Below are 15,115 nucleotides of genomic sequence, written 5' to 3' on the forward strand. Positions count from 1 at the left end.
GGTCAGGTACCAGGTGGGAATCAGAGAGGACGTAGTCAGATGGGAAAGCCAAGGTCATTCACAGAGGTGTGAGAGAGAGAGAGTATCCGTAATCCAAGCCGAGGTCAGATCAGGGGTAAATCAGAGTAGACAGGTCCAGGAGCAAGTCCAGGAGCAAGTTGGTAACAGGAAATCACAAGTCAGAATCACAGGAAACAGGAACCAAGAAAAGGGCATGGGGAGCTAGAGATCATCCAGCAACCAGAGGAAGTGATGAGCCTCCTTAAAAAGGCCGTCTGCCACCAGACGGAGGCTGATGTGTCCTTCTGCGGCCATGTAGAGTATTGGCAGAAATGCCAGATCTTCCAGAACTTCTGCCGTGGACAGGACCCTGACACCATGCCCCCAAAGTACATGATTTTTGAGTTGTAGGGGTGCATTGGGCTGATGTGAGTGCAGGTAAGGTTAGCTTTAACTCTTTCTGGTGCATGTAGTCAAGTGAAGCAGTTATACTACTTGCTAGTGGCTATTACTGGACCCCACAGCCTATTATGTGGCCCTTTGTCTGCCTATACCCGGCCCTTGGGGCACTATTACTCCCAATGACACCAACAAGGGAGAACAATTCCACTGACACCAATGATGGGGCATATTCCTTCCCCTTATATAAGTAATGGGGCACTATTCCTTCCCCGGATACCACTGATGGGGCACTATTTCTCCCACTGACACCAACAGTAGGACAGTATTCCTTTCACTGACACCAATGGTGGGGCATTATTCCTTTCCCTGAAGCCAACGATGAGACACAATTTCTCCCACTGATACCAATGATGGAGCACTATTCCTCCCATTGACATCAACAATGCGGCACAGTTCCTCTCACTGACACCAATGATGGGGCATTATTCCTTCCCCTGGTACCAACAATGGGGCTCAATACCTCCTTATGACACCAACGATGGGGTATTGTTTATTCCCATTGACGCCAGGGCATTTTCTACTCACACTGACAGACTGGCCCACTCAAGGTCTGAAAAACAGTAAATTGGCCCTTTGTTTAAAACGTTTGTAGACCTCTGGCCTAGACCATGCATGAGGCTTATTAACTTAAAACAAGACTTTCCAATTCAGATCCTGTTTTCTTTTGCACACCTACTATAAATTCAATCCAGTTCAGTTTATTCTCTGTGATTCTATAAATAGGGTTTGTTAATGTTACCTGGATATTGTCCTTTATATTAGATAAGGTACCGGTATATTTCTTCAGATTTGTTAACAAAAAGAGAAGGCCTTCATTATTCAATTCATGTTTACTATGGGGGCCTCAGAAATGAGCTGCGGACCGCCAACTGGTCATTCACCAGTACCTATCACAATCTTCTGTCGGTTGGCGGGAGTGAGGGAAGAGGCACTGCTGGTATCTACCCATGAACGGGTCCCAGCCTGTGCCCTGCAGCTTTTATCAGTCCATTCACACTGGAGAGAGCTGTGTCTGCATACCACCTCGACCACCAGAGCTGACTACAGGTTTTTCCCTATGTAAGTGAGCATTAATAAAGTGTAATTGTTTTTAATTCACACTCACCTGGTGCCCTGCTTCGTTCCTTTGGAAATGCAGTTACGACAGTTATATGACCAAAGGAAAGGTACACATATTTTAATTCTCAGTCCCTTTATAGCCCAATTAGAGTCCAAACGTCTGTTTAGTTATGGATAGAGTAGGAAAAGGGTCACTGCTTCTGTTCTGTTTCCCCTAGTGGAGAGATTTACCCTAACATTCTGTGAGGCCAAGAAGTGATGGAAAATTACATCATAGATACATGTTTTAATATAGTAAAAAAAGGTTTATAACTTATGACAATGACTTTATTGTCTGTCTCACTCTCCTAGTGTAGACAGCATTCCCCATTTCTTGTTCAGCCATTACAGGGACATGAAATGAGTAAAAAATCATCTTAATGGGATCACAGACAATAATAAAAAACAGACAGATTTCAACTCTTCACCACTAGATCCAAAACTAACAAAAAATTCTGGAATTAGACTTTAGATCAGCTGTACCATTTTACTACTGGGAACAACTGATATTTTTAGCTGCAATATAGATTGCATCCAGACTTTTCAAAATGGCTAAAAGGCATTTCTTAAAGCACAAAGTAGTTAGGCAAACAACGCACCTTGCCACACCCCTAGGTACATGAACAGTAAACTAAAAATCCCAGTATCTTTCCCACCATTTGTAAACGCTATAACTTTCACGTAAACCAATTAATTTACACGTATTGGGTTTTTTTTTAGCAAAGACATGTCGCAGAATGCATTTTGGCAGAAATTTATGACTAAATTTGATTTTTTATTTTTTTTACTGGACATGTTTTATAGCAAAAAGTCCAAAATATTGTTTTTTTTCCTCAAAATTGTCAGCCTTTTTTTTTATAGCGCAAAAAATAAAAAAACGCACAGGCGATCAAATACCACCGAAAGAAAGCTCAATTTGTGGGAAAAAAAAGGATGTAAATTTAATTTATGTACCATATTGCATGACCGCACAATTGTCTGTTAAACTAGCGCAGTGCTGTATAGCAAAAAAATGGCGTAAATTGCAGTATCTATACCATAGTTTGTAGACGCTATAACTTTCACACAAAGCAATCAATATACACTTATTGGGATTTTTTTTACCAAAAACATGTAGTAGAATACATTTTGGCCTAAATTTATAACCAACTTTGAGTTTACTATATATTTTTTATAGCTGAAAGTAAAAAATATTGTTTTTCTTCAAAATGTTTGGCCTTTTTTTGTTTATAGCGTGAAAAATAAAATGCGCACAGGTGATCAAATACCACCAAAAGAAAGCTCTATTTGTGTGAAAAAAAGGACGTAAATTTCATTTGGGTGCAGCATTGCATGACCGCGCAATTATCAGTTGAATTAGTGCAGCGCCGAGTAGCAAAAAGAGGCCTGGTCATTAAGGGGGGTAAATCCTCTGGAGGTCAAGTGGTTAAATAGTCATCTAAATGTCAGATAAAAAAGAAGGACAAGGAAGGGGAAAGAAGTAAATATTAGTGAATGTGTTAATGGGTAGACAGGTAGAAAAAGGTCCAATTTATATGCATGAAAATAATCTACAAGTGTAAAGATAGCTAACGATAGATCAAATTTTTGGCACTTCAGCAATGGCTGCAGCACTGATCTCTGTATTTTGATAGTGGGGGAGTCCCCTGCTGTAAGAATACAACAAAGCAGGGAGGATTCCCCCATCCACTTCGAGTGGCGGAATCGGTTCATTTTATTTCTTTCAGTCCACTGGGTGAACGAAAAAACTGAACTATGTATGGCCAGCAGAAGTGCGGTACTTTTACCTGTCCATACTCCTGCTGTGTGGTGTCAATTCTCTAGTGCTTGCTTTCACTGAATGTGAAATATTTGAGGGACATTTGTAAAGACATACTATCCCTTATGTAATTTCAAAATTTTGTATACATACCCATCTTGGAGTATTCAGAAGATTTAATAACTGCTTTTATACCTCATGTTTTATAGGTCAAACATGCATTAAACCGAGGGCTTGGACTTTATATAAATGAAGATCTGAAGTATGTGATGCCATCATCTTTTACTAATGGAGAACAGTCCAGCCAAGCAGTTGCTGTGAGCAGCAAATTTATGCCTGAACAGCTCAATGTCTCCCTGCTACCATCATCTCCCAACCCATATGTGAGATGTTCTCCTAAGGCAAGTTGAAAGAAGAATTTAGTAAATCAAAGAGATCATGTTACAAAAATGATCAAAGATGGAAGCGTGCCATTCCTGGGCTGAACACTACTTCCATCCAAAACGCATTCCTCACCTGCACATATAGGAGCCTAGACTTAATTCCCTTCTCTGTGCTGCACACTTTAGACTATTGGGATATTTTCTAACCACCCTTTTGTCCCCTATCCTATTGCATTCTCCAAAAGGTACCCCAGTATGACTGAGGACCCGAAGAATCGTGGAAAAGGTATTTTGGTGGTCCCAATATCACTGGAGTGTAAATTTTGTCTATGCTAATTAATTAATTTTACAATTAGATATTGTATATCTAGCAGCTAAACCTTTGCTCATTTTAAAAGCTTTAAAATCAAAACTGCAGCCTAAGCACAAATTCCAAGGGTTAGAATGCATAAAAAGGGGGGGGGGGGTGCAGCGCTAAATTAATAAATACACATTCATATAAACCAATGTTAAGGTGCTGATAAAGTGCAAATAGGTGACTATAAATAATGAGTATAGTCCATAACGTGATCAAAACCCAAGAGAGTCTTCAAAGAACTCCAATGACTGGATTCGTGGATGCGGTGATAAAGGTATAAAGATTGCGCACTCACCAGATACGCAATCCAAATGCGCATTCAAAACAGAAATCCTAGGGTCCTCATATGGATCTGGTCAGATCTGGTCACAAAAGCCCCTCGCCACTTGATAGTGTTGCCACACATAGATGAAAAAAGGCCGCTCTGCAGACGTAAAAGGCTCCCACCGGAGCCCAAAGAACAAAAGGAGGCCAAATAGTGTGATACCTTAATGGCAAGGGGTATTTATTCCCAAAAAATCACAATACAAGCAGGGGCAGAAAAGATACTGACCATACATAGGTTTAGCAAATGGCCGCCGGGGCCCTCGTGGCGCCGGTCGGCGTGACGTCACACCGCTGTAGCCGCTCTCTGACGCGTTTCGTGCGAAGGCACGTAGTCATAGGGGGTTAGCTTACAGCGGTGGACGTCAGTGTAGGACCTAAATAAGGAAAGTGGCGCATGCGCTGTGATCGCGCACCATTTTCCAATCAGCAAATGTCTCCGTATCGGGTGCCATTTTCATGTAGCCCGCCGAACAGCGCATGCGCGAGCGCTGTCAGCACGGAGTTACACAGTGAATGGCATAACGATGATCACCATTGAAAGGTGTGTTGCCCAGGAACCTATACGCGGCGCAGATCAAAGGCAGGACAGCCCCATGAATAGTCTGATCAGCGCCGTCAGTACGGAGTTACACAGTCTTATGGCATAATAATGATTTATTGCCCAAAACCTCATATGCAGCGCAAATTAAAGGCAGACAGTACTGTTATCAGTCTGGTCAGCACGTGCATAAACAATAATTTCTCTATGCCAAAAAGTCAAATTTAAAATATAAAATGTCAAATAGTCAAATTTAGATTATGCCTGGTGGTCATTGTTGGTACCACACTCTTTAATAGACTCACAGTCAATATCTCAAATATAGAAAAACATATAACATATTAAATTTAATTACAACAATCATGTAAAAAACATATAATAAAATACAATGGTTAAAAGCAGAATAAGCCTATGTTAAAATATATATAATTATAAAATTGACTTCGCTATGACCTAAAACCAAATCAGCCGCAATAAAGTCGGCCGATGATAAAAGGAGAGAGAGGGACAATAAAGTAGTGGGGGGAATAATACTGATACTAACTGTTGTCAATGAAACAGTTGATGTCCATATCTATGTTAAGTCCTTTAGGACGCATACAATCAATTTGATAAATCCATTTAGTTTCCATCTGGGAAACTGTTCTCTTTTTATTCGTTCCCCTCCAGTGGTTTTGTACTACATCGATTCCTGCAAATATCAAGGAAGATGGGTCTCTGTTATGATGTGTCCTATAATGCATTGACAACGAGTGCTCTTTGTAACCCTTTCTCACCTTGTTAACATGTTCCCGCAGTCGGTCTCTGAGTCTCCTGGTGGTACGTCCGACATATTGTTTTTTACAAGGACATTGCAAAAGATAAACGACATATCTGCTATTGCATGATATGAAGTTATTGATTTTATAAGTCCTCCCAGTACTGGTGGATGTAAAGTCATCAATCCTCCTTTTCCTGTGTCCATTACATGTGCATATAATACAATTATTACACGGGAAAAATCCAACCATGTTGTTAAAAAACGTTGTTTTAATGGGCGGGTTAATGATATTAGGGGCTATAGCGTTTCTCAAAGGTTGTGCCCTCCTGAACATAATCTCCGGCTTATCCGGCAAGATCCTAGTTAAAACCGGATCCGTTTTAAGAATTTTCCAATTCTGGTTAATTATTCTCGTAATTGTTTTAAACTGAGCAGAAAATGTAGTCACAAAAGGACAAATCTTAGGAGGTTTGCAAGTAAGGTTATCAGTTAATAATGATTCTCTGTCCATGTTTGCCACCTCTTGCATAATATGAGTGAGATGAGATTGTTCATATCCTTTTTCGATAAATCTATTTCGCAGAACAGAGGCCTGTATATGGTAAGTGTCCACTGAGGTACAGTTTCTTCTAATTCTAAGAAACTGACCCTTAGGTACATTGGAAAGCCACAACGGGTGGTGGCAACTACTAGTGGGAATGTAGCTGTTGCGATCCGTCTCCTTAAAAAAGGAAGAGGTCGCAACAGCTCCATTAGAATTTATTAATGTTAGATCTAAAAAGTTGATGCTGGTCTTACTATATTCATAAGTAAGTCTAATATTTAGCGTGTTATTATTAAGAGTCCCAAAGAAGTTCACTAGTGCTTGTTCCTCTCCTCTCCAAAAGAGCAAAATGTCATCTATATATCGTTTATAAAAAACAAGCTCTGGCCAATCCCTGGCATAAATGACATCTTCCTCCCACCTGGCCATGAATAGGTTGGCCAGGCTGGGAGCGAATTTCGCTCCCATAGCCACACCCCTTGTCTGTAGATAAAAAATACCATCAAACCAAAAATAGTTTCTGGTCATAGCGAAGTCTAAAAGGGTGAGAATAAAAGTTTGGTGTAAAACAGACATCCCAGATTCTTTCAGATAAAATTCAACCGCTTGCATGCCATGAGAGTGATTAATACTGGTATATAATGATGTAACGTCTGCCGTTACTAAAAATGTATCTTTATCCAAAGGGAGGCTCCTAATTTCTTGTAGGACCTGCTTCGTGTCCCTAAGATAGGAAGGGGTGGTTCGTACCAAAGGTTGCAGAAAGTAGTCAATGTATTGTCCAGCTCTAGAACACAAGGATCCGATCCCACTTATGATGGGTCTACCAGGAGGATTTAATGGGTCCTTATGCACCTTCGGAAGGATATACATAACTGGTAGCCTAGGAGCAGAGGGACACAAAAATTCCCTCTCTTTTTTATTGATTATTCTATCTTGATACCCTTTGGTAATGATATCCTTAAGAGATTTTTTATATACATTTAAAGGGTCTTTCAACAGGACGCAATATGTCTCAGTATCACTAAGAATATTATGCACTTCTCTGGTATAATTTTCTTTATCCATTATTACCACTCCTCCTCCCTTATTGGCAGGGCGTATGACTAAATCCTTCCGGTCAAGGAGGGAATCTATGGCTATTGAAACTTCTCGATTATTCTTGTGGTTCTTAATTTTAACAGCAGCCAAATCCTTAAGAACCGTCTCTTTAAACACATTTACATAGCTTTGAGCCTGTGGAGGGGGGTTAAACAGGGATGCATTACGTAAATTAGAATAAGTATTGGTACTGAATATATTTCTGGTAATAGGATTCTGAGAAAAATACCTTTTTAATGATAATGACCTAATAAATCTATGCACATCGATAAATGTGTGAAACTTATCAAGCTTCTTATGAGGGGCAAATTTTAATCCCTTGTCCAATAAACTAATTTCTTGGGATGTAAGTTCCTTCCCACTAAGGTTAAAAATTCCCTTCTCTTTTACGTTTTCCTCTTTTTTGGGTTTGTTGACCCTTTTGCCTCCCCTTTGTCCTCTGTTCGAGCGCTTCTCTTGCGCATGTTCCCTTCTCCTAAAAAATGCACCGGGGCTGATTTAGAATTATCACCCTGATGTCTAGGATTATTGGATGGAGGTGGAAAATAAACATTAGTGCCACATGGTGGGTCATGTTGGTATCCCCCCTGTTCATTATATACTCTAGGGCCACTTGGTGGATTATATTGATAACCCCCCTGGTATTCACCATATATTCTGGGGCCAGATGGCCTCCAGTTACCATCTCTCGATGGTGTACCATAGTAATTTGCAGGGGAGTCATAATAAACATTTCCTTTATTATTATGACCATGAGTGGGTTTCTTATTGTGATAATAAGCAGGTTTTTTAAACTGATTGTTTCTGTAACCTTGGTCCGGATACCATTCACAATTCCTAGACCCTATATTTTCATCAGGCATAGATTGTAGTGGTTCAAAACGATTAGATGTTTGTATATTATTCCGGGCCTGTGCCCTCATAGGTGATTGATACTGATTAGATTTCCTGGGATGATATTGGACGGGACCTTTCCAACCATTCTTTTTCTTGGATGGTTTTGATATATATGTGGTGACCTCCATAGGTGTGGGGGAGACTGTGACTGTTTCTTCATGGATTGTTTGCCACTTGAAAACCTTATTCTCCGCATAATCTTTATGGTCACGTATATATTTCCTACGTTTTTTGATTCGTTGTTCCTTCTCAATGTGTTCTAGAAAAACCTTAAGCTTATCTGATTCCGATCTGTATTCATCTTTTTCTTTAAATGGGGTGAGTTTATCCCGTATATTATTAATTTCCCCGTCCAAATACACTAACTTCTTCCTTTTGCGTAAAATTAGGAATTTCAATAAATCCAACCCAGCAGAATTAAAATATTGAAACCATTCGGATACACTATTGACATCTCCTGTTTCCGGGGGAATATCCCATCTCAGTGAGCGGGGAACCATATGCTCTTTAACATATCTATCCAAAAAGGAAATATCCCAAAGTGTTCTGACTTCAGCTGAGGTCATGTTGCGTAACTGTATAAATAATCCCTTAATGTCATCTGTGTCCTCATTTATAGTAAACACATCATCCGATATCGTCGGTCTCATAGACCTAATCTCAAATATATCGGTCATTATGCAAAATTGCAGGATAGCAGCTCAACTTCAAAGTAGGTAATAATAAACAGTAAATCTCAGGGCAAGTGAGCGCTTAAAATAGATTATAAAATTAATAAATAAATGAAATGAGACAATAGCAGCTGAACACCAAAAAAGGTACCGTATAAACCTTCAAAATAATCAGAATGCATAAAAAGGGGGGGGGGGGGTGCAGCGCTAAATTAATAAATACACATTCATATAAACCAATGTTAAGGTGCTGATAAAGTGCAAAAAGGTGACTATAAATAATGAGTATAGTCCATAACGTGATCAAAACCCAAGAGAGTCTTCAAAGAACTCCAATGGCTGGATTCGTGGATGCGGTGATAAAGGTATAAAGATTGCGCACTCACCAGATACGCAATCCAAATGCGCATTCAAAACAGAAATCCTAGGGTCCTCATATGGATCTGGTCAGATCTGGTCTCAAAAGCCCCTCGCCACTTGATAGTGTTGCCACACATAGATGAAAAAAGGCCGCTCTGCAGACGTAAAAGGCTCCCACCGGAGCCCAAAGAACAAAAGGAGGCCAAATAGTGTGATACCTTAATGGCAAGGGGTATTTACTCCCAAAAAATCACAATACAAGCAGGGGCAGAAAAGATACTGACCATACATAGGTTTAGCAAATGTCCGCCGCAAATTCCAAGGGTTGACTGCTGTTATTAACTCTATTAACCCCCCTGGTGGTATTCCCAAGTGTAGCTCGGGGTTAACTTTCAGTACCACAAGCGATAACCCCGCACTACACTCGGGAATACACTGCAGCGTTGCTCAGGGATCCCTCCAGCACTTACCTTTTCCTGCGCTCCCACGATGTCCTCCCTGCAGCATCCTCGGCCATATCCTCCGGCCGATGCCAGCATCCGTCTTTCGGGTTCCGTACGAGCGTCGGGACGTACGGGACGTACAGAGGATGGAACCGGCGGGAAATTCAAAAATTTTAAAAGTGACATTCACTCAATACACTAAAATCACATGGTAAAACATTACTGTATCAAACCATTTCACATACATTTTGTCCCTAGTGCTTTGTCCTGTGCCCTGCCTGTATTTTAACTTTCTTTCTGCCTGAAAACTGAGAAACGTCCATGGAGTCCAAAAAGCGTCCCTTTAGGTCAAAAGCGGTTTTAGACCAGCTAGAGAACAGCGATAGTAAATCAGAACCACTTGCAGAATTGAGTGATAATGATTCGTGGGAAAATTCGTCATCAGACACTGAAAACGATTTTGCGACTAATCTCTGTGATGTGCGAACTTGGCGCTCTATTTCAAATTTCAGTGTTTTTGGTTTGATTACATTATTGAATTAAATTTATTATTATATTATTATTTATTATATTATAATTTATGATTTCATGTTTCAAATTTTATCATATCCGGGATGTTTACTAGACTCTTGTTCGGACAGATTTCAGTGAGTTATTCCTAAGAATTACAGGCCTACAATAAAAAAATAACATATTTCCATTGCAAACAATGCACTGCTTTGAGCACAGAAATACTGACATAATCAGACCACTAAGGAGGTTAAAGCCTCATCTATAGCACTCTGTCATTTAGCTTCACTTTTTTTGCTGGTTCTCCTTCTCCTGAAGTTATGGCTAAGGCATGTGAATTGCGTTCCAATGTTCAAGAAGACTACCTCAGTGGCCAGTAAGGGAGCTCTCATTAGACATGGGTAAGACAATTGGTGGAGCTTAGCCATCAAATCAGACCATGGCAATGAAGAAAAACCATCAGAGAGGGCTACAAGTTTTTTGTTCTGGCTAATAAAATGAATGGAATTCATTCTGAAGTATCTGCGTTTAGGTGGAACCTTTGCTCCTAGTATGTTAAAGTGTATTTTATTTTACTACTTACTACAAACAAGAAGTCATGCCTAGTGTGTAAATTAGGTCCAATATGTTGGCAAGCACACAAAGGCCAAAATTCCTTGCTCACAGCTTGAATAGCATAAAATGTCACAAAATGCAGTGATAACCCAGCAATATCATTTTTATTTTCAACCACATAACAATGTGCAAAGACAGTAAACCATAATAAAGTATAAAATGTCATACTTCACTGTTCTGTTTTGTCTAAAAAAAATTGTTAAAATAAAGTTCATTAGGCTGTATAACTGTACAATAAATAACAAAAATAATTTTTGGATAAAACAAGCTATGTATGGGTATGTATGTATGTATGGGTTGCAAAGTGTAATGGAATGAGCCTATTTTGTTGTGTTCTGTGTATGTTACAAATCTTACTTAACTCATTCTTGTGTTTTGTTTAGGCTCTAGAAGATATGTCACTCTTCCTTGGCTCTTCTGTGTTCTTTGCCATAAAGAATGCTGTATTGGCTGCTCGACAACACATTGGCCTACCAGGAACTATTTTACTACCCATCCCTGCCAGGCCTCAACATATTCGGATGGCTTGCGGCAATCACCTTATAGAACCTGTTATAGAACCTGAACAGACGTCAAGCACACAGGAACCAACTGCTGAAACCTGATGCACAAAATGAATTAACTGGGGTAGCAATTAGCATTGAAGAGCTCATTAAGAGACACTTACAAATCAACAGACCTAAAGGTGCTGTAGCTGATGGAAATATTTATGAGAAAATACAGAAAGGGTGGGGATTCGGAGATTAACCTTTTAACGGACGTGGAAAAAGCTAATACTGGCTAATTCTGTAAGAAACCCAAGAAGGGAGGTTATTTTTGGTAGTAATATTCCTAACACACATATATTATGCTGAAATCAGCAAGGGCAATTGACATCTGTAAAAAAAAAAAAGGCTTTCTAAATTTAAGTGGGGGGATTTTAGTAGCTCAGTCAAGCTACTAAAATTGCTGTCAATTAATCACTAAGAGTAGCTACCGTTCATTACACAGATGGATCAAATTGCTCACTGCAGTAGGAGCTTTTTGGTATCACTAAATACCAGGGGACTTTAAAGGTGTCACACATACAAAATAATGTGTTTAATAAAATTATTAGTTTATTTGATATATTAATAAAAATATGAAAACAATAATGTTCCCAAAAGTGTGTTATTATAACATAAAGAAGAGTAACATGGTAAGACATTCACTTATATCCTACCCTTAACAATTCCTCTGTACAGCTATTATATTCTGAGAAAAGGAGATGATCCTTACAGAATATGTTGATGGGCAGGATATAGAAGGAGGGTGGTAGATTCTTTCCTAAAATAAATCTGCTTCTTCAGAAATATGGGGCACTACCATGCCTAAGCCAGTTACATTCCATGGCAGACTGTAGGGGGTTGAAATCAGGCAGCTTGTAACCAAACAGCCCCCACACCAGGAGAAGACTACTCTTAGCGATTCATTGCTAACAATTTTAGTAGCGTGATTGAGCCAAACAAATTGGAAGTTGTCTAATCAAAAGGAAGTTGTCTAATCAAAATAGCCAATTAAGAGCGTAACCAAAGCTGTACTACAGATACTGTAATATTTATTTTTTTGTCTCTTGCTGAGGCTTGAATAGAAATGCACCTCAAAAAAGGAACTGAGCAGGAAGTCTGCTACACACAGGGATTATCAATCTCATTTCTGAATTCTTTCTATAAGATATATGTACATAATACAATATAAATGCTTATTTTGCATGCTGTAGCTGTACTGGTCCCTTAACCCTTTTCCTACTGCCACTGTATATCATATGCTAGAGTAGTAGGAGGATGTAAACAAACTCACAGCAGCTGAAGCAGCCCTAAGCTTTTGTTTACATTTTTTCTACAGATTCTGCATTGTCTTATAGATATGATCTGGTTGGCTGTGATGTCACATGATCACTTACATAGCCCTGTTCATGGCACATCCCCACACAGGGTTACCTTCCTATATGAGTTGCTGGGACCCCAAAAGCACTGTTAGGATAACGGAGATTGAGAACATCTGTATTCCAATCTCCCCTATGAGCAATAAACCCAGATGTTTTGAGTTCTAGACACTTATGGGCTCAGAACTGTCATACCCGGCTAGCAAGGGAGGTAAATAAAAGATCTGGCACTTTTTGTATGTTGAAAATTTGTAATACAGATTGGGTCCCCCTGGCCATGCTGAAGTAAAAGGAATTATTTCTATTGCTGTCATTTATAGTTGACTCAAAACTGATGAGTTGTAAAGGTTATTAAAGCCTTGCCTATTGGCAATTTTGGGTATTGTGTTTTTTGCACTTTCATGGGGGCATACAAGTCTTTAAATCTTAACATATTTAGTATCTGTTTAATGGACATGGTTAATATCTTATATGTTAACAGAACAGTTGGAGTTAATATTGTGTTTGTACATTTTAATGACTATAAATATGACAAACATTTACACAAATATTGTGCAACTTTGCAACTACCATCATTTTATTCTATGGGACAGTTTTATGTCAAAAATGCATATTTTATCATGTACTGTATGTGGTAAACAAGCAAAAGTTTCAGAAGTGAAAGGGTTAACGCAAACCTCTCCTGGAGAAGAATAAAGGGGCTGTTGTTCCAGGCCATCTACTTTCTGAATCATATTTTGGGTTAGCAATTACAAGTATTGAAGCCAGAAGGTTAGCACGAAAGAAAACTGGTATATACAAAATAAGAAGATGGCAGGGCGGCCTCCATGATTCTCTCAGGAAAGCTTTCCATTAAGTGGAGAAGTGCTATTAGACTTTCCAAAAGAGATCTTGTAAAAATACTATCTGAAGTTTCTTGCATAGGGAAAGCTAATATACTCACACTCATCCATGTCTCCTTCCTTCCCTCCATCCCAACGCTTCATCTTCTAAGAAGCTTAGGCTTTGAACACTTCTGGGAGTGCTGAATGGTATCCCTTGCCGCTTGCAGGGCCTCAATCCTCTGACCTCCATCCTCTCTTCTGTTGGAGAGAACTTTAGAAACTGACAGGGTCTCTTTACATGATACAATGTTAATAGTGCAAAACTGTGAGCAATCAATGAGATGTTGCTGCTCTTTCATTATTATACAAATACCGTGAAAGATTGTTTACTGGTTGCAATGGGTTACTGCACTTTGCACCTTGTCCTGTGAATTTTTATCATGAAACATTTTTAAACAGAAGATGATTTATGGTAAGTGGGTTTTTTTTCCTATAGATTATTGCTCTTCTTTGCACTATAACCATTTTTTAACAACATATTGCCAGTTTTTTGCTTTTTAGATTATTTTCAAAATGTATGTATACTGTATAAATATTGTTTAAAACATTCTATCTGTACCAACTAACAATCTCATCTGTGATTTTCTTTTCCTTAATACTGACTTTCCACGGCATACTGTGTATTTTTCAGTATTTTACAGTATTACATAAAATGTAAAAATAAATTATTTGAATAAAGACTGCTATGAAAATGTATTGGTATTTTCTGGTACAGAGGCTGTTTCACCTGCTCCCCTGTAGGAGCCATAATCGTAGAGTTGTGAACATATAAAATGTGCACTTGACTTTCTTCCTGTCTAGATAAGTGTTTGTGAAGGTTCTCATTTGTCAAGGTTATGGTATAGCTAGTAATCTTTATTCACATTCAACTAGATTTGTTTTGTAAAACCATTTTCTCAGTTTAATAAGGGTTGGGAAAATACCCCAGCTTTATCCACACAGGTAGCACAGACATCTTAATCCAGTCACAATGGAATGTGTCAAGAGAGATGTTGATTATCCAAGAACAGGATGGGAGGTTCTTGGCTGTAGATGAGTGTGTACAAAAAGTGTCTTAAATATAAAAGTAAACTAAGCAAGTCTTTGTGTATGAAAGTGACAAAATTATGTAAAATCGAGAGATTCCCATTAAGATTTTTAACCATTTGAGTCCCAGCTGCAATTTTTAAATGGCACTGAAATAACAGTTGTTTGTCTCCAGTGCCATTTTAAAACAGGGATTAGATTAGCACCTGGGACTTCGATCATTGTATAGACTGCTCTAGAGAAGCACGCTGTAGATACGAATGATAACACTTTTGTGTTGTATTTACATCAGGAGTGTGGTGATGTCACTCACTTCATGTCAGTATTGCGGCTTGAACATAGCTGTTATATTTCCAGCTGTTCCCTGCAGCAATAGATCACTGCTATAGAACATCTATTGCTGGATTATAACAGCTAGCAAAAGTTCACTATTAGAAGTGCAGCAGGGTTCTGGATCAGATCCTCAATGACCAGAT

General features: G+C 39.0%; 1 protein-coding gene across 2 annotated transcripts in view; it reads left to right on the forward strand.

Annotated features, from left to right (window-relative positions):
• The window catches only part of LOC149473718 (aldehyde oxidase-like), a 135,368-nt gene extending 121,059 nt beyond the window's left edge, over positions 1 to 14,309 (forward strand). For both annotated transcript variants that reach the window (XM_089670206.1, XM_089670213.1), the window contains 2 exons: positions 3,529 to 3,720; positions 11,210 to 14,309. In XM_089670206.1, coding sequence (XP_089526332.1) covers positions 3,529 to 3,720; positions 11,210 to 11,431 — 414 coding nt within the window. In that variant the 3' untranslated portion in view covers positions 11,432 to 14,309. The remainder of the gene's footprint in view (positions 1 to 3,528; positions 3,721 to 11,209) is intronic.
• Positions 14,310 to 15,115: the final 806 nt, after the last annotated feature.

Source organism: Staurois parvus, unplaced genomic scaffold (genome assembly GCF_062004578.1).
Source record: "Staurois parvus isolate SC_StPar_1 unplaced genomic scaffold, SC_StPar_1.0 ptg000011l, whole genome shotgun sequence".
Taxonomy (NCBI): domain Eukaryota; kingdom Metazoa; phylum Chordata; class Amphibia; order Anura; family Ranidae; genus Staurois; species Staurois parvus.